The 25344-nt window shown below is 50.0% G+C and overlaps 1 protein-coding gene and 1 pseudogene across 1 annotated transcript; one reads left to right on the top strand and one right to left on the bottom strand.

The window, feature by feature from the left end:
* The first annotated feature begins 914 nt into the window (after window positions 1–914).
* On the top strand, window positions 915–2524 carry LOC123147598 (3-ketoacyl-CoA synthase 5). Its single transcript, XM_044566859.1, has one exon. The coding sequence runs from the start codon at window positions 915–917 to the stop codon at window positions 2406–2408; it is 1494 nt and encodes a 497-aa protein (XP_044422794.1). The 3' UTR covers window positions 2409–2524.
* Window positions 2525–3708: 1184 nt separating this feature from the next.
* On the bottom strand, window positions 3709–23267 carry LOC123154213 (3-ketoacyl-CoA synthase 5-like; annotated as a pseudogene).
* Between the last annotated feature and the right edge of the window lie 2077 nt (window positions 23268–25344).

Raw genomic sequence — 25344 nt, 5'->3', positions numbered from 1 at the left:
GTTTGCCAGATGCACCATTTTCCCTATGCAGATTTCGAAACACGAAGGAAGCAGTAAGAAGGCAATTAGTGCTATTGACGTGATTTTCTGGAATCGCGCTTCACATGCCACAAGCAGCTGTTGCACTTGAATTCCGACCCGAAAAGTCACCATGAGCGAACGCGAGAAAACAGTTAGACTATTCACAGACTCACAGCGGGAAATAACTTGTAACATGAATATGTTACTAGTCTATGTTACCACCTCCACAGTGGATAGTAACATATGTGTTGTGTCATGCATCACTTCATTTATTATGTTGTAGACTCATTTTTTCTTGATATGTGTAATGTTACAGTAACTACCTATGTTACCACATGCCTCTTTTTCTTTATTAATTAAATGCCACATCATCTATTTTGCCTAGATAAATATGATGTTACCACTTATGTTACTCCCACCGTGGGTAGTCTTAGTTGTTATTACGTTCAAAACCTCTTGTCCATCTTCAATCTTTACTGTTCTAATGTCCCCTTAATAATCTGGATGAGAGTGCTCCTACAGCGTGATATGAAAAACATGGGCTACGCTATTGGGCAACATGAATAATATTCTGTGGAGTAGTTGAGAAGTCGGTATGCAAGGTCTCATACGTAGTACAACTATCGTCGCACATCTACTATTGCAGAATTCTTTTATCCGGATGCCCCGTTAGCCTATGACGTTGCATATTCCTCGGATGGTATGAATGTTGTTATGGAAGATTCGGTGTGCAGAGAAACGTTCTTTGAGATTAGGTCGAAGGACAAGGCGCAGTTGACGCTTGGACAGTTGAAGACTTTTCGAAAATATTTAGAAGCACTAGTACAACACTACAGAGTACATCATGTGCCTTGTATAAATATCTCACCCCCTTACGGTTGCATCCTGGTCTCATGAAGGTAAACTACGCTACCAGCAACAAGATGAGTTTGCGGTCTCATCTCAAGCGCCTCAACTTGTTGTACAATCGCACTGCCTACAACCTCGTCCTTCCAATTGTTACCACAACCACACTCGGAGCCAGCGCCCTAAAAAAAGTTGCACCATGGCTTACCGCTGCGCTCGGCATTGTGCCCCAACCTAGTGTTATTTGTCCTATCCATATACTCTTTGTCGTTGTTCTACTGATCATCATGGCTACCGTCTACCTTTCACTCCATCGTAGAGCTGTATACCTTGTTGACTATGCTTGCTTTCGGCCAAGCTCCAACTTAAGATTAACAAAGGCAACATTCCTCGAGCATGCGCGTCTCTCACCTTTGTTCGATGATTCTACAGTTAACTTCATTGCTACTATTCTTGAGCGCTCGGGCATGAGCGATCATACATGTGCCCCACCTGTGCATCATTATATACATCCGTATTGTGGGCTTGATGAAGCACGCGCCGAAGTAGAGTTGGTCGTCTTCTCTGTCATCGATGACCTTATGGCTAAGACACACATCAACTGCGGTGCGATTGGTGCTCTTATCACGAACTGCGGTGCATTTAGCCCGGTACCATCCATGGCTGACATGATTGTGAACAGATACAAGTTGCGAGGTGATCTTCGTGTCATCAACCTCTCTGGGATGGCGTGCTCTGCAGCGGTGACCTCAGTGGGGCTCGCAAGCAACATGTTGCAGGTCATGCCTTGGGGGTCGCATGTGTTGGTGGTGTCGACGGAGACCATTGGGCCATCTTACTATGGAGGAAATAAGCGCTCCATGCAGTTGGTTAACATCTTGTTCCGCATAGGCGGCGCTGCAAAGTTGTTGTCGACTTCCAGATCCATGGCTCGGTTTCGGCTTGGGCATTTCACGCGGACGATCACAGCGGCAAACAACGTTGCTTACCAGTGTGTTTATCAAGAGGAAGATGAGAAGGGCAACCTAGGGATTGCTCTCTCTAAAGATCTTATGGATGTCGCTAAGGATGCACTCAAGGCCAATATAATGACAACCGGGCCTCTTGTCCTACCGGCATCAGAGCTTCTCAAGATTTTGTTCTTCTATGTGGCGAAAAAAGTGCTCCGTTGGAGGACGATCAGGCCATACATCCCTAACTTTTCCGTTGCATTTGAGCATTTCTGCATCCATGTTGGTGGACCAGCAGTTATCACCTCAGTACAACATGGTCTTAATCTATCAGACAAGCATGTTGAGCCATCAAAGATGACTCTGCATCGTTTTGGAAACCAGTCGACCTCATCGGTGTGGTATGAGTTATCATACATCGAGGCCAAAGGCTGGATGAAAAAGGGAAACAGGGTGTGGATGATCGGATTTGGTGCAGGGTACGAGTGCAACACTGTTGGGTGGGTGTGTATACAACCATCTTCAGGTATGGATGGACCCTGGGTTAGCTGCATCCATCATTACCCGGTGGACGTCTCCAAGAATGGTTAAATACATATGAGTAATTTGGTCTACTACTAGATAATCAAATAATAGGACAACACTATTGCGTGTCCAATACTTCTTGTGAGTTTTCCAAAAATATGAAAATTCGTAAATATACAAGCGCCTCCATGTCAAAATATAGTGCATTTAAATACTTTAGAATGACTTTAAGGGTAATGATTTGACATTATAGTTAAAAAAATCTAAGGATTTGGCCATAAATTATGAAGTTTGACGCAAGGGAAAACTAAGATGCACCATATTATGACATAGAGTAGTATGATATAGTATGAGAATTTAAGGACAAATGCCTGACCAATTGTGAACCTTACAGAACACAAGAGATCATGTATGCAAAAAAATGATTTATCATGTACTCCCTCCATCCGGAAATACTTGTCCGAGGAATGGATGTATCTAGATGTATTTTAGTTCTAGATACATCCATTTGTATCAATTTCTATGACAAGTATTTCTGGACGGAGGGAGTACGTAAAATTGGCTATACCAATCTATCATTTCAGGTAACTACACTGACAGTACATAAAGTTGTCACGTGGATTCAGTTTAATACAACAACTTGCAAAATGCGACAAACTTCACTTGTGCGATATATTTTTTCCACATCATGCCAACGAGGGATAATCCCTGCATGAAAACAACTGGCTCCGGAATTTTTTGAAAACGACTAGCTATGGAAATTTTCAACCCTAGCCATCTTTGGCCCTTCTCTACTTATCAAGTGCTGGAGGCATTGCCCATTGCGCGGTATAACCAAGAGACAACGTGGATAGCAGACCCAACTGTATGGGCAATGTATCCCATAGATGAGTGGATCAGAAATTCAGTAGTAGAAGTATGGTTGCATAGATGAGCATCTTACGAGTTGGTAAATGAAATTTTAGGTGTTCGGTTGCTGGCTGGTGATTGTGTTTTGCTCCGGTTATTAGCATCAACCATCTAACGTTGGCTCGCAGACAACTGGAATGCAACAACGCAAGTAGGACCAGGCAAAGCACGTCAGCAATAATGCAATCATCTCCAATAAAGCATCATCAAAACCCACAAGTTACCATGACCAGGCAAGTGTACATTACTCAGCAAAAGAGCAGCTGAGTTTGATATGACGCGCTGCCAAACATTAAAAAGAAAACATAGTAAATCATTTTTCCCATTTGACACGTCACCAACCGACAAATCCCAACCTAAAATTATTCGCTGCATATACCATGCGGTATGCCAACGAGATAACACAAAGTCCACAGGAGTAAATATAGTCCTTAGATGACCAAAATAATAGCATTTTCTACACCTCCTTAGGAACACTTATTGGGTAGCGATAAATGCAATATTGCCATGCATTATCAGCACTTTTTGCTGGTTGGATGCACTTCAACACTGCACTGTTACACTTGTATCCGGAGCCAAATCCAATCATCCAAACTCATACCATACTGTATGCCATAGATGCACAAACTTGTGAAGTGTCATCCTTGATGGCTCAACATGCCAGCTCATACCATACTGAGCTACTCGATGTGTTGCCAAACTTGTGAAGTGTCATCCTTGATGGCTCAACATGCTCATCAAGCAGGCAGAGGCTACGCTGCACAACATCGATTACAACCCGTCCACCTGCATGGATGCACAAATACTCGAAAGCTTTGCGGAACTCAGGCACGTATGGCTTGGTGGTTCCATTTAGCACCTTCCGTGAGATGAACGAGAGCAGAAAATCAATCTTGACTGAGAATGGAAGAACAAGCGGTCCAACCATGGTGATGTTAGCCCGAGAGCCTTTCCAGCGACATCCACAAGATCCTGGGATAAATTGAGACCAAGAATTCGCTGGTCATCTTCCTCATAAGATACACATCTGTATGCACCGTCTTGGGAGCTGGTGCAATTCCGAACTACGTGCGCCATCTCAAAACGAGCTTGTGTACTCGACGTTGAGAGGAGCACTGCCGAGCCAATGCGGAACAACTGTTGGTCAGCTGCATTTCGCGTTTCCTCCCGGTGTAGTAGACACCAGTCAAAATCTCCGGGTTGGTTTCGATCTGACGGCTTAAACAAGCCAGTTAGATCTATTAGTCTAACAAAAAAAGGGGATAACGATAAGTGAAGGGGTCCACGTACCAACGTACGTGAGCCTCGATCAAAACAAACGCGCCCTGATCAGGGGCGCCCAAAAACCAACTCAGGTTTTAGGTCCCCTGTCGCCAGCGCCATATTAAAAGGATACGGGAGAGAGCTGGCCACCTGCGAGATCACAATTCACGTAAGGTTTACTCTCCTCCTGATATTCTCACCCCACTCGATCAGGGGGAGCACTACAGTGATGGGAAGACCTAAGCCAGCCGCCGCTGCTATCCCCGGCCAGTGTCGGTAGTGTCCTGAAGGAAACAAGACGTCAAGGAGAACCTCTGCTTTGACTACATCACCCCTGCATCACGCCTGCATCGAGCAGGCGATCATGTCCACTCCCGTGACATGTAAAGGATCCCTAAACCCTTCTCTGTTCATGTCAATTGGGTGTTCTAGTTGCAATCAATTCCTACTAATGGCATCCCATAGATGCATAATTAATCCAACAATGTTATCAGTGGCCTACATGATTGTACTAGAACCCTACTTTGATCAGTAGATCAATCTCATGATTAGGGTTTTATGTTTTAAGATGGGATCTGAGCCCCTGGTTATCCCAATATGTATGCTGCTATTTTTTTCTAATGTCCTTTGTAAATCATCATGTTGTATTCTAATTTGCCACGGATCTCTACTGCCATTATGCTCAATCAGTCATAATTAAGCCGCTGAGGAATTAATGCTCATGATTAAGTTTCTATTAATTAAAATTGATCATCTTTTAAGTATTTTGATTCCGTTTGGATTAGCAAATTAGAAGGCAGATGGATACATAGTACACATACAGTAGCAACCCCCCATGTTGAAGAACCCTAGAAGACAAATCCCCAATTTCGGTAGAGCCCTAATTTTTTCAATTAGGCATATTTTTTCATCAATTAAGCACTGATGAATACGATTTTGGGGAGAATGAGAAGAAATGCTCACCAAATGCGTCGTAGCCGCCTTTTCCCTTCGGGGCCCGCACAGCGCCCACCGTTGTGCGAGGGCAGAGACGCCGTCGTGCCCTGGCCGACGCGCGAAATGCTCCTGCGCCATGCTGCCGCTCTTACGGACGTGCGCGTGTATGGGCCGTCGCCCCGCACGCCGCCGTCGACCTCTTCATGACGCGGTGGCCGACACCCCATCTTGCCCTCCTGATGTGCCATGCGCACGAACGCCAGAGCCACGCTTGATAGAGAAGCACGTGGGAATGACTCCGCTGCACGCTCCTCCAGCGAGCGCAGCCGCCGCGCCGCCAAGGCCGGTGCGCTTCGAACCACCGCTGAAAGCTGCCGCCGGTCTTGGGAGCGAGAAATGCGGGGGAGGAGGGGAAGAATGACCTAAGCTCAACGAGAACAGAAATCTCGTGTGGAACAAAAGGGTAAAAGCTCGTTTGATTCTCATTTCCAGTATGAATACGAACCGTGAAAGCGTGGCCTATCGATCCTTTAGATCTTCGGAGTTTGAAGCTAGAGGTGTCAGAAAAGTTACCACAGGGATAACTGGCTTGTGGCAGCCAAGCGTTCATAGCGACATTAGGGTTGGCTCTGTGCGGCGGTTTTGTTCCGACCACGTGCGAAGCTGACCGTCCGATTTGATCGGGCAGCTCACAGCAACGGGGAGCACCGGCTCGGGCCTTAGGGCGCTCAATGGGCCAATTTTGATCGTGGGCTGCGGACCAGGTATTTACAGTCCAGCGATTTTTTACGTGTTTTGCTGCTGGGATGGACCGTTTTACGTGTAGCTGTGGGTATTTCGGGCACATATCTTTTGGCCGTTTTCTGTCTTTTCCAGTGCACTTTAAGTTAATACACATTATGTTTTTTGCACCGTTTTTAGCTAGAAAATATCTGAGATAATAATAAACTAAAACATGCTATTATTCTGGGTAAAATTGAACCAACGAGATATTTTATTCAGGATGTATTATGTGTTTGCATGATGAATTTTTTAGACATAAAAAATAATGATATTTTTTCTTATGTTGATGTCTAAATTGAGAATGAAATGACTCTGATTTTAATTCGGACCAATGTTGTTTTATTATTATGAGTCATCACTTATGATATTTTAATTCCATGTTTTTTCTGCTCAACGGTTTTTTGACATGGAGTTGAAATTAAATACATGGCATGTCTATTTTATTTTGCCAACGTCAAATTTCATATTCATGTCAATTACTCATAACCTCTTTCATGTTCATTACAGCTTACGGTGTGTTTACTGTCGAACCGTTGACAGGTAGTAACTTCCCTCGTTGGAAGAATTCGATGGAATTATGCCTAGCCGTCCATCAGTTTGATTATGCTTTACGGGAGGATAAACCCGTGGCTCCCGCTGCTGGTGTCACGGGGTATGCTGAACTAAAGAAAACTTATGATTCCAAGATGGAAATATGGGAAAAGTTAAATCACATTGCTATGCTTGTGATGAGATCATCCATATCACCTGACATAATTGGGGCACTACCCAAGAAAGATACTCCTAAGGAATTCATGGCAGCCCTGGAGGAGCAATTCAAAGGCTCCGACAAGGTTTATGCGCAAGAACTTTTTCACAAGCTCCTTGGGAAGTATAATAATGATGGTACTGTCAGGGCTCACATTTTAAAGATGGTGAATGCTTGTAACAAATTTAAGGCATTACAATGTGAGCTCAATGATAATCTCCTTGTCATCATGATCTTGGACTCCCTCCCTGAAGAGTTTGATCAATTTAAGATTAACTATAACTCTCTTAAAGAGAAATGGACAATCGCGGAGATATCTCCAAGAATTGTCGAGGAAGAAGAGAGGATTAAGAGGCAAGAAAAGGTCCAAGCCTTTTTGGTTGGCTCCTCCAAGAGAAAACACGATGGAGCAAGATCTTCTAAGCAACAACCATAAAAGAAGTTCTTTAAGAAAAAATCATCAAAATCATATAAAGCAAATGAGAAGGTGGATGATAAGCCTAAATACAACAAGTGCAACTTCTGCAAGAATGAGGGCCATTATCAGAAAGACTGTCCAGAATTCCTCAAATGGTTGATGAAGAAAGGTACTGATGAAATTACTTTCGCTGATGAAATGCTATATGTTGATTACTCTACTACCTGAAGGTGGATTGATTCAGGTGCAACTTCTCATGTTGCTAATTCTATGCAAGACTCAAATATAATCGAAACCATGGCAAGGGGGCAAGAAGACTTAAGGTGGCAAATGGAGTCGAAGTTCATGTTGAAGCCATAGGGTCAATCACCTTAGAACTCCACACTGGCTTCCGTCTTCATTTAAATAATGTTCTTTATGTCCCTACCTTAAGTAGGAATTTGATTTCTGTCTCCTGCCTAGATGATAACATGTGAGAGCAAGTTTGGGAACAAACAATTTGTTTTGAATTATTGTAATAAGAATGTAGGCCTCGGCGTCAAACAAGTCCAATTATATATGTTATCATTAAATGATTCTATCCTGCATGTGAGTGATGTATGTAATATTAAGAAGGAATGGAAGGGTATGAGTACCTCTTCGAAATTGTGGCACCGTCATTTAGCCCACATTTCGAGGGGGAGAATTGAAAGACTTATTAAAAATGACGTACTCCTTCCATTAGACTTCTCTGATGCAGACAAATGCATTGACTGTATAAAAGGTAAATACACAAAAACAATTAAGAATGGAGCGGTAAGAGCCACTGGTGTCCTTTAACTCCCACACACTAACATATGTGGACCCCTTAATGTTAAGTGTATGGATGGTTTTGATTCGTTCATTACCTTCACAGACGACTTTTCTTGATACAGATATATTTATCCTATATGTGATCGATCGGAAGCTTTGGACAAATTCAAAGTGTTCAAAGCCGAAGTTGAGAACCAACTAAACACTAAAATAAAAGTTGTACGATCAGATCAGCGGAGAGAGTATTATGGTAGGCATGCTCCTTATGGGCAAATTCCAGGACCTTTTGCTAAGTTTCCATCTGAGAATGGAATTGTTGCCCAATACTCAATGCCTGGTGAACCTCAACAAAATGGCGTGGCTGAACGCCGAAACCGCACACTTATGGACATGGTGCGAAGCATGCTCAGACATGCAAGTTTACCAGTCAGCCTATGGATGGACGCATTAAAGACGGCCGCACATGTGCTAAATCTCGCTCCTACTAAAGCAGCACCGAACACACCTTACGAGATGTGGACGGGAAAGAAACCGAGTTTTAATTACTTACGTGTATGGGGCTGTCCCGCTGAGGCTAGAATTTTCAATTCACAACTTAAGAAATTAGATCCAAAGACGGTTAGTTGTTTCTTCATTGGATACCCGCATAGGGAAAAGGGATATCATTTCTATTGTCCGGGTCACACCACCAAGTATGTGGAGACTCGACAAGCAGTATTTTTTGAGGATAACGAAGCCACCGAAATAAGGGAGATCAATCTTGAGGAGAAACGGGTGTGTGTTCCATCCCCGGCTATCCAAGAGATTGTTTTGCCACTACAAAGTGTAGTGACGTCTCATGCTAGTCCTCAATCTAGTACTTCAGGTCCTGAGGCTGATGGTGATCCTGAAACTAATGTCAATCCAGAAGGTGAAGAGCATCCCCTGTCGGGTAATGAAGATGACCCTCAGAATAATGATGCTCCTCCACCACCACCTCCTGTGGGCAGGCCACGTCTTGAGAGAAAAAAAAGCCATATCATATGATTATATCATATACATGATCGAGGATTGTCGGTGGGAACGACACCTATGGGATCACAAGAATCCCTACTACGGTTGCGGGGCGCGGGGTCGTGAGAAGAGCGGATCCAACAGATAGCACACGGTTCATTTATCCAGGTCGGGCCGCGAGGATGTGTAAAACCCTACTCCTGCTTTGGTGGATTGTATATCTGTGTTCTTGAGCTAGCTATGGGGCGTGAGGAGCTCCAAAAAGCCCAATCCTTCTCCTGCTCGCCTCGGGCCTTCTTTTATAGGGAAAGGGGTAGCCAAAGTGGCACAAAGGAGGTGGAAAGGGAACAGTGACGCGAGGTTATCCCTCGCATTACATGACAAGGCGCATTTAATGCGTCTTGCCCAGGTGTCCTTGCTCTTTCGGGGACGGGGGAGAGCCCTGTCTCGTCCGTCACCACTCCCTCTCGTGTTGACACGCGCCCTGGCCAGCGGCGCCCGCAGTGCCATGTAGGCAGGCACGCAGCTGGGGTGGCGCAGTGGTAGGTCTCCACGAAGATCTGCATGCCACCACGCAGGTGCCTGCCCAGCTGGTTGGGTCGGCAGCTGCATGCGAACGGTAGTGGAGGTTTGACTGGTGTGGGCCTGATGGTGGCCCTACCGGTGTTCTCAGCAAGGGCCTTGCCGGGGCCCCGGCAAGGGTCTTGCCGTGGCGCCTGCTGTCATCCCGGCAAGGCTCTTGCCGGGGGCCTTGTGGTCTGCCTTGGCTGGGATCCCGCCAAGGATCATCATCTTCTAAAGGGTGTATGTGATCTTGAATGCCTTCACAAAGATCTGCATGCCACCGCAGGGATGTCTCCCGAATCCTTTGCCCCAAGGGGGCAGTGGACTCAAGGGTGACTCACTCCGTAGGCGTGGGGCGAGCTGCCACGGCAAGGGTCTTGCCAGGTCTGCTAAAAACGCCTCCCAGCAAGGATCTTGTCGGGGGGTCCGCTTCGTCCCCTTTGCTCTTTGTGGTCTTGGTCTTGGCGTTGTCCTGCTTCTCCTGAGCTTCGGCCTTACCTTGGCTCACCTCCCTTGCCTTGCTTAGTATGGTGGCGCCCGTGGCTCAGACTGCCCGTGCACAGTTATAGGGGTACAAAAAGTGTACCCCTCTTTTTGTACACCGACAGGAGCCCCCAGGCCTGGGCCACACGTAAGCGCAATCACGTCGTTAGGCTAGGCCCAAAAATGGTGCGCGGGTAGGCTGGGCGGTTTTTACCACGGTAAGTCCCTTCGTGCGCTGCGCTTCCCATGCTTCCCGCGCGTGGCGCGACGTGGGGAGGCATGTGTGACGTGGGCGGCATGCGTGGGGCTGAGCTCTGCATGCATGCATCACGTCATAGCAAAGGGGGCGGTTCGCGCCTTCCCCATAAACGGAGGAAGGCGTGGAGGCGCGGCCCATTTACTGAACGGGGCCGGGGTGTGGTCTTCAAGGCGTCCACCCCCCACGATCATGGGGTGGGGAGAGGTTGCCTCACCCGTCGCCTCGGTCCTGCACGCCCGCCACGTGGCTTTCATGCGCTTGGGGTGGCGAACGGTGGAGGCGGGAAACCGGGCCGCCGCGGGTCGGTTCCAGTTCCCTGCGCCTTCCGCGTCTTGATTGGCTGAGCAGGGCGGCCGAGCCCCCACTCCGTTCCTTTATAAAGAACGGGGGGATGGCGTCCCACATTCCTTCATCTCCTCCTTCCTTTAGCTTCTACTCCCACCTCCCATCCGTCATGGAGAGAGGGAATCCTGGTCCTTCAACGGTGGTGGCGAGGGTCGCCCCTCGACAATGCGTCCCTTCTTCCCCTACACCCGCGGCGGCAGAGCCAGCCACGAGGGGAAGGGGGAGGGGGCGAGGCCGAGGCGCTCGGGGAAGAGGAGGACGGGGCGGCGCGCCGGCCTCGCCTCCGCCGGCAGTTCCTCCCCCCGTGGAGGGCCACGTTGGGGATGACCCTTGCGAGTTCTTCATCAGGCTGCGCTGGCCGCCTCGCCGTCACCTTCGTCTCCTGACTCCATTCGCGCGGGAGATGGAGCTGGATCCGCCGGAGTCGTTGTGGCTGCGCATGAGGGGCTGCGGGATCAGTGGCACGCGGGCCCGCATCGACTTCCCCGCCCCTCACGTGATGTATCTCCGTCGGGGATGAAAGACATTTGCCCATATCCACCGCTTGACGGAGGGGCTCACTCTCCATTTTAAGCTGATGGAGGGTGGCCTTCTCTCCGTCAAGGTCTTCGGGTGCTTTGGGACCCATGCAAGGTGCTGCATGGAGAGATCTTCTGATAGTGAAGACTCCTCCTCGGGCGGGAGTGACGAGGAGGACAGCGGCAGCGACGACGAGGGTAGTAGGCGGCAGGATGACGGGTCCGATTAGGTGTCGGGTGCTGCTCCGTGCGGCACCGGCGACCCCATCATCCGCGTCGCCGGCTCCCTGAACTTCTCGGGGTCGTCTCCTTGGGCGGCTGGCGTTGGGAGGCTGCGGAAGAGGAAGAGGGCGGGCGACAAGGCCGTCAAGTCGGAGTACGCGGGCACCGACGCCTTCGACGCGTGCTCACGTCCTGCCGCCTCGTCTTCGAGCTCTGCTTCCGGTGCCGCCATCACCATCCAGCCCTCGGACGGCCACCGAGATGTTCTCTTGGTGTCTTCTGCCGCCCGTAGCTCGCCTAGGCGCCCCTTTTGCCCTGTTCGTCTCCTTGACCTGCCTCCTAAGGAGAGGGACAAGAAAGGGATTACGGGCACTTTATCTCTTTTTAGTTTGTAAGCCTTCGGGCCTTAGCTGAATTTAAAACTTGTAATCCCATTATTCATGTTTTTCATTCCCTATGGAGTGTACCTGAGTGGAATGTTTTAATGAAAAAGAGATGTTTGTCAGGTCATTTGTTTGTGGGTAGAACCCATGACAAGGAGTAAATCCTTGATATCTTTAAGACAAACATTTCCTTGCCCAGCAACAGGCCTTGCCGTCTCCCCACTTCGCTCGACCTTTCTCACACCTTTGGTGGAGGCATGGATGAGGTGGGTTCAGGCTCCTTGTTTCATCCTCTCGCTGCCGCGACTACGACCAAACCTGGCCCCAGGAATGAGCCCTGGGCCTAGAGTTAGGGGAGCATGGTAGCTTTAGGAAAAACGAGGTTTCACATACCTCAGTCCATAAGGGAATGCATGATAAGGGATGAAGAACTTATCTGAAGCTGTAGCCCCCGGCAACTCTGGTTTGCCGTGGGTGAAACTTTGCTCTTGCAGCCCCCGGCAATACTGGCTTATCGGTCTAGATGTTGGTCTGTCCCTCTTCTCTTTTCCTCCCCAAGTGGTTCGGCACGGATATCCGTGTGTCCTGTGAACCAAAGAAGACAAAAGAAAGACAAAGAGACACACACTCGACCTCTAAGCTAGGGGTTAGTCGCCGCTAAGCACTATCAACCCTAACCAAGGACGAACTCGACCTAGCATGCATGATATAACTTAGGGCGCCAGCGCTTCATTTATTTATGCTCAGGGTCTGCGCCTGGCTTTGTACAAAGGGTTACATGCATCATCGGCAATGCTTGTACAAAAGGTGGCTTGCCGGGGGGCCCGGCAAGCCGTGCCTCACGGGTAAAACTTGCGAAGATGCTCAATGTTCCAGGAGTTACTCACTGGAACGGCATCTTCGGTCTCCAGGCGGACTGCGCCGGGCCTGGTGACTCGTATTACCCGATAAGGGCCTTCCCACTTTGGCGTCAACTTGTTGGAATTCTTGGCCGATTGAACACGCCGAAGAACAAGGTGGCCTTCCTCAAGGCTTCGGGCATGAACCTTGCGGCTATGGTAGCGGCGCAAGGCTTGCTGGTAGCGTGCTGCTCTCACAGCCGCTCGTAGACGATCTTCCTCAAGGAGCATTGCGTCATCTTGCCGCAGTTGCTCTTGCTCAAGCTCATCATAAGCGAGCACTCGAGGTGACCCGTATATGAGTTCAGTGGGGAGAAGTGCTTTTGCCCCGTATACCAGGGCAAAGGGTGTTTGGCCGGTGGCTCGATTTGGCGTCGTCCTGATCGACCAAAGAACCGTCGGCAACTCATCAATCCAGCGCCTTCCACTCTTGTGCAGCCTGTCAAAGGTCTTGGTCCTTAATCCTCGCAGTACTTCAGCGTTTGCCCTCTCAGCTTGACCATTGCTCCGTGGTGAGCAACGGAAGCGAAACCGACTTTGCTGCCGAGGTCTTGGATATATTGCATGAAGGTGCGGCTTGTGAACTGTGTACCGTTGTCGATGATGACCCTGTTGGGTACACCAAAACGGCACACTAGTCCCTTGAAGAACTTGACGGCTGACTGAGCTGTGACCTTCCTCACTGCCTCCACCTCCGTCCACTTTGTGAACTTGTCGATTGCAACGTACAAGTACTCAAAGCCCCCGACAGCGCGGGGGAAAGGGCCCAGTATGTTGAGCCCCCAGACCGAAAAGGGCCAGGAGAGAGGAATGGTTTGAAGGGCTTGAGCTGGCTGATGAAGCTTCTTTGAATGGAACTGACACGCTTCACACCTGGTGACTAGTGTCATCGCATCCTGGAGGGCGGTGGGCCAGAAGAAGCCTTGCCAGAATGCCTTGCCGGCAAGGGCCCTTGATCTGATGTGGGATCCACATATGCCTCCGTGTATTTCCGCCAACAGCTCCAGTCCTTCCTCCCGAGGGATATACTTCAATTTCACACCATTCGGCCTCTTTCTGTACAGGACGTCATCGACGAACTGGTACATGGTAGAGCGACGGGCTACTTTTTCCGCTTCTTCCTGCTCTTCAGGAAGTTCCCCTGTTTGGAGGAATCGTACGGTATGATGTGCCCACGCTGGAGCCTGGGGCTCGACGGCGATGACTAAAGGCATTTCCTCCGCTATAGGAACGGCTGTCTCGACGGCGAGAGCTTGAAGCTCCGCCGGAGCTAGCCGTCCCGTGGCGGGCTCAGTGTCCCTGGCAACATCCTTGCCGGTGGCTCCGGGGAGCTCGGCGGGAAAGTACTTGCCGGGTCCTGATTTCCTCCTCTTGTTTGCTTTGTTGATGGATCAACGGATGGCTGAGTTAGCTGGAGCACAAAGGTACCTGGTTCCACAGGTAGCTTGAGGGCAGCGCGTTTTGACAGGTAATCGACGATATCGTTCTCCGCTCGGGGAACGTATTCAGCCTGTATACCGTCGAAACGCTCTTCCAGCTTTCTCACTTCATCGACGTAGGCCTTCATCAATGGGCTCTGGTAGTCCTTGTTGACTTGCTTGACGACGAGCTGCGAGTCGCCCCTGACAATGAGCTTCTTGATTCCGAGGTCCGCCGCGATCCTAAGACCGGCAAGCAGCCCCTCATACTCTGCCGTATTGTTTGTTGACACCTCCATGGGGAAGTGCATCTGGATCACGTACTTGAGGTGCTCCCCGGTGGGCGCGACAAGCAGTACGCCAGCCCCGACGCCGTGTTGGAGAAAGCTCCATTGAAGTACATGGTCCAACTGCAACTTGCCTCCTTGCCGGGGAGAGCAGTCTCTTGGGCTTCTTCGTCAGGTGTTGCGGTCCATTCCGCAATGAACTCCCCCAGGACTCGGCTCTGAATCGTCGAAGTACTTTCAAACTTGAGGCCAAAGCTGGACAGCTCCAGTGCCCATTCCGCAACTCTTTCCGTTGCATATGGATTGTGCAATATTTGTTGCAGAGGGAGGCGAGTGACGACAGTGATCTCGTGTGCCTGGAAGTAGTGACGCAACTTCCTCGAGGCCATAAGAAGGCCGAAGAGCAGTTTCTGCATGCCGGAGTACCTTGATCTAGCTCCCTGCAGGAGGGAACTGACAAAGTAGACCGGGTGGTGCATCATTTTCTTCTTCGGCGGCACTTCAACTGGCCGTGTTGTCTCTGCATTGGTGGTGTCGGGCTCTGTCGCTGCCATTACCTCGTCGCCAACCTCTCTCTGCGCCACTAGTGCGGCGCTGACCACCTGGTTCGTTGCCGCCAGGTATAGCAGCAACGGCTCCTGTAGCCTAGGCGCAACCAGTATCGGCGTGGAGGAGAGGTACTTCTTCAAATCTTGCAATGCTGCTTCGGCTTCTGGCGTCCACTCCATCGGGCCCGCCTTTTTCAGGATCTTGAAAAAGGGAAGGGCGCGCTCGGCGGACTTGGAAATGAATCTGCCCATGGCGGCGACGCAACCAGCAAGCCGATGCACATCCTTGATTCGCTTGGGTGCTTCAATCTGCTCTATAGCTTTGATCTTGTCCGGATTGACCTCTATCACACGTTGTCACACAAAGAACCCGAGAAGCTTGCCGGACGGGACACCAAAGACGCACTTCTCAGGGTTCAGCTTGAGATTGATCTTGCGCAGGTTTGCAAATGTTTCTTGCAAGTCCGGTATGAGGGTTGCCCTGTCCTTGGTTTTGACCACTATGTCATCCATATAAGCTTCCATATTTCTATGGAGCTAGGGTTCAAAACCAATCTGGACCGCCCTCGCAAACGTCGAACCAGCACTCTTCAGCCCGAAAGGCATCCGTATGAAACAATACGTACCACATGGGGTGATGAATGTTGTCTTCTCTTCGTCTTCTCTTGTCATGAAGATCTGGTGGTAGCCGGAGTAGGCATCGAGGAATGACAACAGATCACACCCAGCTGTGGAGTCAACAATCTGGTCGATGCGCGGCAACGGGAAGGGGTCCTTAGGACAAGCCTTATTGATATCTATGTAATCAATACACAGCCTCCACTCCCTATTAGCCTTGCGCACTACGACCGGATTGGCCAACCACGTTGGATGGAGCACTCCTCTTACCAAACCCGCTGCTTCCAGTTTTCGGATATCCTCTGCGATGAACTCTTGTCGTTCCAAAGCTTGCTTTCTGACCTTCTGCTTGACGGGCCGTGCATGAGGACAGACAGCAACGTGGTGCTCAATCACCTCCCTGGGAACGCCGGGAATGTCGGAAGCTTGCCATGCAAACACATCGACATTCGCCCGCAGGAAGGTGACGAGCGCGTCTTCCTATTTGTCGTCAAGGGTGGAGCTTATGGTGAAAGCTCCTCCCGTGTCGTCCTCATTGACAGAAACCTTCTTGGTTCCCGGCGGTATGGCCCTGGGCTTCTTGTTTCCGCCGGTGGAGCTCTCTGGCACGTCCTCGACGGGAGCGCTACACTCCGAAGAGGTGCGCTTGCCGGAGTGGGTGTCCGAGGTCTCACCGGTCTTCTTCTTATTCTTCCCTCCCGGGGTCCCAGCGGCAGGAGCAAGTGCCCTAGTGGCGGCAGCTGCTACAACTGCTTGCTGGTATAATTGGTTAGCGCAAATCAGCGCATCTTTCTTATCGAAGTGGATGGTGATGATCGTCACAGGTCCTGGCATCTTCAGGATGTTGTAGGCGTAGTGTGACGCCGCCATGAACTTGGCCAGCGCTGGGCGGCCAAGGATCCCATTGTAGGGCAAGGGGATCTTGGCAACATCAAACATGATCCTCTCCGTCCTGTAGTTCAGGTCGCTTCCAAAAGTCACGGGCAGCGTGACCTTTCCCTTAGGTTGGCTTCTTCCCGGGTTGACCCCCTGAAACGTGCCCGTCTCTTCGAGGTCTCCATCAGGAATCTGCAATTTCTCGATCATGGCAGGCGAGATCAAGTTCAGACCAGCCCCGCCATCGACTAGCATCTTTGTCACCTTGAGGTTGCGTATTGTTGGTGAAACCAACAATGGCAAGCACCCGACTGCAGTAGTGCGATCAGGGTGATCCTCAGTGTCAAAAATAATAGGTGTGCTGGACCACTTCAGCGGCCTTTGGGCGTCAAGCGACGGCTCTGCCGCTGTAATCTCTGGCGCCCACTGTTTAAGCTGGCGGTGAGAAGTATGCAGCGAGGCGCTGCCATCGACGCACATGGCCTCTGTAGCTTTCTGAAACTCTTGGTCGCCGGATTCGTCGTCCTCTTCGTGATCGTCGTCTTCTGGCTTTTTGTCACGGCCCCGGGCGGGCCTCTCCTGTTGTTTATCCTTGCCGCGACGGCCTGCCTGGCCGTCACGCTTCTTGCCGGACCCCTCAGCACCGTCTTGGCCCTTCTCCTTGTCCCGCCTCTGATATTCAGCCCTCTGCTTCTCAGCGAGGAGCTCAACCTGTCGGTAGTCTTGGAGAGCGTGGCCTTTGGTGCGATGGATCTTGCAGTATCGCTTGTCGGAGTTTCCTAGCTTCTTGGCAACCGCCAAGGCCCGGCAGGCGACACATCCGGCAATTTCCTTGCCGGGGTCATCTGCCTTGGTTTTCTTGGTGGAGCCGGTGTCATCAGATCCCTCGACGGCAAGCACAACTTTACCTTTGCGCTTCCTGTTGCGGCGCCGACCCTTCTTCGCCGGGGCGGCAGTATCTTCATCTGAGGAGTCGGTTTCCACGCCGGCGTCTTCTCTGGGGTACTTCCTTCCCTCTTCAGCCCGGGCACATCTGTCAGCAAGAACATAGAGTTCCGCTACATCTTTCACCTTGTTCATTGCCAGCTCTTCGCGCATCTTGCAGTTATGCACGTTCTGATGGAACGCGCTGATGATGGCAGCAGGGTGAACGTCAGGGATATTGTACTGTATCCGGCTGAACCTTTGTATATACTTGCGGAGACTCTCCCCTCCCTTCTAGGGAATGACGTGCAGGTCGCTCGCTTGGCCATAGGCTTGGTGGCCTCCAGTAAAGGTGCCCACAAACTCATGGCACAAATCTGACCAGGAGGAAATAGAGTCTACCGGCAAGTGCATCAACCATGACATGGCATTGGGTTTAAGAGCCAACGGAAAGTAATTCGCAAGCACCTTATCGTCGCGAGCTCCGGCAGCTTGCATCGCAATGGTGTAGATGCTGAGGAACTCGGACGGGTCGGTCTTGCCGCTGTACTTTTCGCCCACGTCAGGTTTGAAAGTGCGGTGAGTGGGCCAGTGGAACTGCCGCAGCTCACGGGTAAAAGCCGTACAGCCTACCTTGTAAGGTAGGCCTCTAGGGCTCTCCGGTGCCGGTTGGTTCATAGCGGGCCCTGCTCGCCTGTCTGACTGGTGGCGCGCTCCGTGCCGGCGCTCGATAGTGGTTCGAGCGTCTTCATGTTCTCGTTCCCGAAGGACTTGGCGCTGGTCACGGTGGGTTCGCGGGTCGGACGACGCTATGGAGATTTCGTCGCCCGCAACATCGCGACGGGCTGGCGTCCGCGGTACCGGGCGAGGAGGAGGCGAGTGCACCGTGGTCGCAGCGTCGCCGGCTTTCCTGCCACTTGTGCGTGGGACTCCGTAGGAGCGTCGACCCGGGGGCTCCACCGGACTTGGTGCGTCTTTGTTGGCCACCGCAACAAGGCTTCGGATAGTGGCTCTCCATTCGTCGAGTTTCCCCGTAGTGGGAGGAAAATCGAGGAGCAACTGCGCGCACGCCAGGGCTTCTACTGGCGTTGGTGGCAGCGAAACCTGCACGGATCGCGACGTGCTTCGACTTCTGACCATGTCAGAAGGAGCTCTATCACGACCCCGCGGTCGCATGCCATCTTCACCAGCGCCTCGGCGAGCGGGCAGGTCTTCTACCTCCCGGGAGTGGCGCTCGGGGCTCTTCCCGCGGCGACGCCCGGGGTCTTCGGCGTGATTGTGCCGTTCGTCGCACGCCGTTTGAGAGGAGCGTGCCGTCGGCGCCGGCGTGGGAGTCTTGGAGGCCCTCGCATCGCCTTCGGGCGGGGCGGTAGCGATCTTGGAAGGCCCCGCGCCACCCGCGGAGGGCCTGGCTCCGTCTTTGGATTTGGCGGCGTGCGGCCCGTTACCTGGCGCACGAACATCGCCGTCTCTCAAACTCCGGCTGCTGGGACGGTGTTGGTGTTCGCGAACGGCGCCCGGGGTCCTTTCTGCGACCGGTCCACTGCTCGCCCGCGTCGGGACAGGATGTCCGGCTTCCGACGGGCCAACCGCCACCGTCGTCTTCTTCTTGGGCGCCATGATGATGAAGAAGCGTCGAACTAACTGCTAAAGCCGATTCTCACAACTGCGCCCCCTACCTGGCGCGCCAAAGATGTCGGTGGGAACGACACCTATGGGATAACAAGAATCCCTACTACGGTTGCGGGGCGCGGGGTCATGAGAAGAGCGGATCCAACAGATAGCACACGGTTCGTTTATCCAGGTTCGGGCTGTGATGATGCGTAAAACCCTACTCCTGCTTTGGTGGATTGTATATCTGTGTCCTTGAGCTAGCTATGGGGCGTGATGAGCTCCAAAAATCCCAATCCTTCTCCTGGTCGCCTCGGGCCTCCTTTTATAGGGAAAGGGGTAGCCACAGTGGCACACGGGAGGTGGAAAGGGAACAGTGACGCGAGGTTATCCCTCGCATTACATGACAAGGCGCATTTAATGTGTCTTGCCCAGGTGTCCTTGCTTTATCGGGGACGGGGGAGAGCCCTGTCTCGTCCGTCGCCGCTCCCTCTCGTGTTGACACGCGCCCTGGCCAGCGGCGCCCGCGGTGCCATGTAGGCAGGCAGGCAGCTGAGGTGGCGCAGTGGTAGGTCTCCACGAAGATCTGCATGCCGCCACGCAGGTGCCTGCCCAGCTGGTTGGGTCGGCAGCTGCATGCGAACGGTGGTGGAGGTTTGACTGGCGTGGGCCTGATGGTGGCCCTACGGGTGTTCTCGGCAAGGGCCTTGCCGTGGCGCCTGCTGTCATCCCCGTCAAGGCTCTTGCCGGGGGCCTTATGGTCTTCCTTGGCTGGGATCCCGCCAAGGATCATCATCTTCTAAAGGGTGTATCTGATCTTGAATGCCTTCACAAAGATCTGCATGCCACCGCGGGGATGTGTCCCGAATCCTTTGCCCCAAGGGGGCAGTGGACTCAAGGGTGACTCACTCCGTAGGCGTGGGGCAAGCTGCCACGGCAAGGGTCTTGCCGGGTCTGCTAAAACCGCCTCCCGGCAAGGATCTTGCCGGGGGGTCCGCTTCGTCCCCTTTGCTCTTTGTGGTCTTGATCTTGGCGTCGTCCTGCTTCTCCTGAGCTTTGGCCTTACCTTGGCTCACCTCACTTGCCTTGCTCAGTGTGGTGGCGCCCGTGGCTCAGACTGCCCGTGCACAGTTATAGGGGTACAAAAAGTGTACCCCTCTTTTTGTACACCGACAAGGATATGAATGATCAGGGAAAGGTGGAGGATCCAACCTCTTATAAGGAAGCCATTAAAAGCGAAAATTCGTCCAAGTGGTTGGTTGCCATGGATGACGAGTTGAAATCTATGGGCTCAAACAACGTTTGGGACTTAGTAGAAGTTCCCGATGGAGCTAAGAATGTAGGCTGCAAGTGGGTCTACAAAACCTAGTATGATTCCAAAGGGAATGTCGAACGGTTCAAGGCAAGGCTAGTGGCAAAAGGATATACACAGAGAGAAGGCATTGATTATAAGCAAACCTTCTCTCGTGTGTCAACCAAGGATTCTTTAAGAATCATTATTGCATTAGTAGCTCATTATGACCTAGAACTACACCTAATGGATGTTAAAACGACATTTCTGAATGGTGACTTAAAAGAAAATGTTTACATGGCACAGCCAGAAGGCTTTGTTGTGGAAGGGAAGGAATATTTGGCATGTCGTCTAAAGAAATCAATTTATGGCTTGAAGAAAGCTTTAAGAGAATGGTACCTCAAGTTTGATAAAATTATCAAAACTTTTGGTTTCACGAAAATGTTGTGGACAACTGCATATACGTTAAGTTTAAAGGCAGTAGGTTCACAGTTTTAGTCCTATACGTTGATGACATATTGTTGGCATGTAGCTGTAAGGATACGCTGCATAAGACCAAGAATTTTCTATCATCCAGTTTTGATATGAAAGATCTTGGTGAAGCCTCGTATGTCCTCGGCATCGAGATTCATCGAGATAGGTCCAGAGGAACGTTAGGGCTATCTCCAAAGGCATACTTTGAGAGAGTACTGAAAAAATTCAATATGCATAAGTGCTCACCCTCACCTGCTCTTATAGTTAAGGGCGATAAGTTTGGACATTTCAATGTCCGAGGAACCAATATGAAACTAATCAGATGAAGTCGGTTCCTTATGCTTCAACTGTCAGAAGCATCATGTATGCTCAAGTGTGTACACGCCCAGATTTATGTTTTATAACCGGGATGCTCGACAGATATCAATGAAATTCAGGACCGGACTACTGGAAGGCCGTAAATAAAGTCTTGCGTTATATGCAAGGAACTAAGGATTTCATGCTTACATATAAAAGAACTAATAAACTAGAAATTATTGGTTATTCAGACTCTGATTTTGCCGGATGTGTGGATAGTAAGAGATCCACGTCAGGTCATATATTCACACTCACGGGAGAAGCTATATCATGGAAAAGCTCCAAACAAACATTAACTGCTGGATCTACGATGCAAGCAGAATTTGTAGCATGTTATGAGGCCACCGGGCAGGCTGTATGGCTAAAGAATTTTATTCCCGGACTTAAAGTGGTTGACAGCATATCTAAACCAATTTTATTGTACTGTGGTAATGAACCCACAGTTTTCTATACGAGTGACAACAGGTCAAGTGGTGCTGCCAGACACATTGACATAAAGTATCATGTTGTGAAAGATAGAGTCCAGGATCAAACAATTGATGTTAAACATATAAGAATGAAGCATATGCTTGCGGATCCGCTAACAAAAGGCTTGCCACCCAGTATTTTTCGTGAGCATGTTGTCGGCATGGGACTACTGAAAGCCTTATGATACTGGAATAAAATGACCATTAAAATAAACCACTCCCCAATTAGAAAATGTTTTTTTATTTCGAAATAGGCGGGTGAGCTATAAGTGTTGAGGTTCTATGGCGTTTCAAGCTGTCATAACACCTCACTTTGGTACATCATTCCTATGTAGAATGGGTCAATGAAGTTAAGCCTAACGATCAAGGGGGAGAATATTGGTTTTGATCTGACGGCTTAAACATGCCAGTTAGATCTATTAGTCTAAAAAAATTAAGGGGATAACGATAAGTGAAGGGGTCCACGTACCAACGTACGTGAGCCTCGATCAGAACTAACGCGCCTTGATCGGGGGCGACCAAAAACCAACTAAGGTTTTGGGTCCCCTGTCGCCCGCGCCATATTAAAAGGATACGGGAGAGAGCTGGCCACCTGCGAGATCACAATTCACGTAAGGTTTACTCTCCTCCCGATATTCTCACCCCACCCGATCAGGGGAAGCGCTGCAGCGACGTGAAGACCTAAGCCGGCCGCCGCTGCTGTCCCGGCCAGTGCCGGTGGCGTCCTGAAGGAAACAGGACATCATGGAGAACCTCTGCTTCGACTACATCACCCCTGCATCACGCCTATACCGAGCAGGCGATCATGTCCACTCCCGTGACATGTAAAGGATCCCTAAATCCTTCTCTGTTCATGTCAATTGGGTGTTCTAATTGCAATCAATTCCTACTAATGGCATCCCATAGATGCATAATTAATCCAACACTCCATGGACACGACCAGCTCATGCGCGTAGGGAGCGTTCTGCAGGAGATCCTTCGCAAGGCCCACCGCAATCAGCCCGGCGCTGCAGCCCATCCCAGAGAGCTGCACGTTGCAGATATTTTCTCGAAGCTTATATCTTCTCATGATCATGTCAGTGAGGGATGCAGTTGGGTTGAAGAGGCTGCAATTCACGACGAGTATGCCGATTGCATCAAGCTCGATAGACGTCTTCAGGAGCAGAACATCTATGGTCGTGAAGATGGATAACTCCGCCTCAGCACGGGCTTCACTTAAACAATAATACGGCCGGATATGATGATGGTAAGGCGGGAGGTAGGTCTCATCACCAAGGCCAGACCGTTCAGAAATACGGGACAAGAAGCGAAGGTGGCCGCTGTCGTCGTAGGACCGGGAATGGTGTATGTTCTCAATCCACGCGGCCTTGCTGATGCGGTAGTTCGAGTTAGGCCGGAAACACGCATAATCAACAATGTATACTGTGCGCGAACGGCTAATGAGGTATAGGAGGGTGGTCACAGTAGCTACGCACAGAAAAGTAAGAGGAGGCGCATGTCTCCGGAAGCATCATGCCAAATGAAAAATAGGAGTACCATGGCGGTGGTGGCGGGGAGGCTATGAAAGGAGTGTGAACGTCTTCACTGCGACCTGCTAGTGATACTCGATAGTTGAATCAAAAAGAGAAAGTGGAGAGCTTATATTTCGTGTTTAGATTACTGAGCACATATTTATAACGAAGAAGCAAAGGATTGTGTGAGAAGTGGGTGTGGACACAGAGCGGCTAGCATCAATGCTTGCACTGTTTAACCACAAAGGGCATACCAGCAATATGCACTTGTTGTTAGGTCCACCCGTTGATTGAGATTTTTCCTCCATATGAAAAATATAAAATTATCATGCAGCTATAGTTTTCTGAAAAACGTGCAAGTTGCATTGTTTGTACTAAACTGACTTCGCATTTTCCACAACAAACCGATCGGTATTAGTAAATCCGTTATTTTTAGTAACTAGCCACTTCCTCTGTCCAAGTGTGTTCGGCACCTAAGACTACCCACAGTGGAAGTAATATAGATGATGTGGCATGTAATTAATGAAGAAAAAGAAGCATGTGGTAACATACACTAGTAGAAAACAGGGCTTTGGTCCAGGCCGGGTCAGCCCATTAGTCCCGGTTCAGTCCAGAACTGGGACCAATGGGGGCATTGGTCCCGGTTCGTGAGCCCAGGGGGGCGGCCGGGCCACGTGGGCCATTGGTCCCGGTTCATCTGGACCTTTTGGTCTCAGTTGGTGGGATGAACCGGGTCCAATGGGCCTCGCTCCTGGCCCACCACCATTGGTCCCGGTTGGTGGCTTGAACCAGGACCAAAGGCTCCCCTTTAGTCCCGGTTCATGTCACCAACCGGGATTAATGAGGTGCCTATATATACCCCTTGCTCGCGAGCAGAGCACCCCAGTGCTCTGTTTTTCTCTGGCCGATGGGGAGAGGGCTTGGTGGTGCTCTAGCTCACCTCCTATGCACACAAGGTGTTCGATGGAATGCCCGAGCCACACTACTTAAGTTTTCTCCTCTCCAAGCTCGACCTCCAAGCTCCATTTTCCATAATATTTGTCTAGGTTTAGCGGTCCGTCACGCCCCGTCCCCGTCTTCACCGCCGTCGATCACCCGCGCCGAGCTCATCGCCGACACCACCGTGGTGAGCCTCTTGTTCTTATCTTCTTTCTGAAAGGAAAAATATTCTTACTTGTATGTTTACATAAATACTTGTATTATTTTCTTACTTTTATTATTGCATCTTATATAGTGCGATGGTTTTGGTATCCGCCCCCGTCGGCCCTCGTCCTGTCTATGATTCGGATGTGGTATATATATTATCTTTATAACTACTGGTTCATTTATTGTTTATGAAAATTATGCCGACCAACGTGACATAGATTTTATTTATGTAGGATGTATGTGAATCGGAAATGCCAACCGACCCTATTGTCGAGAGGTTAAATTTAGTTGAAGAAGAAAACAATTTGTTGAGGGAAAAAATAAAAAATTGAGGAGGAGATGATGATATTGGATTTGCATATTGCGGATGTCGTCGATAATCACAAGATCAAGATGGATGCAATGCGCTTGAAGATTAGAAAGATTAGAAAATATGCCATTCATACCGAGGCTTGGTATCATTATGCCGTTGGATCAATTATTACCTTGGTTGCGATTATGATCACATTTGTTTTCGCATTGAAATGTTTTACATAGTTTCAATGTATGGTTTAATTAATTAGATGCTCTGGAGAGCTATATGTTGTTAGATGAGAACTATGTATGCACTTTGGTTTTAATGTGATAATGAACTTCTATTAATTTGGACACTTAATTATATATAATGCACGCAGATGAACCGGCAATGGATGTACGGTGACAGACACACCTGCGAGTACATTAAGGGCGTGCATGAGTTTCTCGATGCGGCTGAGGCAAATAAGCAGAATGGTTTTATGTGGTGTCCATGCACTGAATGTGGGAATACGAGGTCTTACTCTAACCGGCAAATCCTTCACTCCCACCTGCTTTACAAGGGTTTCATGCCACACTATAATGTTTGGACGAGGCACGGAGAAATAGGGGTTATGATGGAAGACGACGAAGAAGAAGAGTAAGATGACAACTATGTGCCCCCT

This window comes from Triticum aestivum, chromosome 7A (assembly GCF_018294505.1).
Source record: "Triticum aestivum cultivar Chinese Spring chromosome 7A, IWGSC CS RefSeq v2.1, whole genome shotgun sequence".
NCBI lineage: Eukaryota > Viridiplantae > Streptophyta > Magnoliopsida > Poales > Poaceae > Triticum > Triticum aestivum.
The sequence above is the reverse complement of the archived record's forward strand: the minus strand, read 5'-3'. Positions and strand labels throughout refer to the sequence as shown.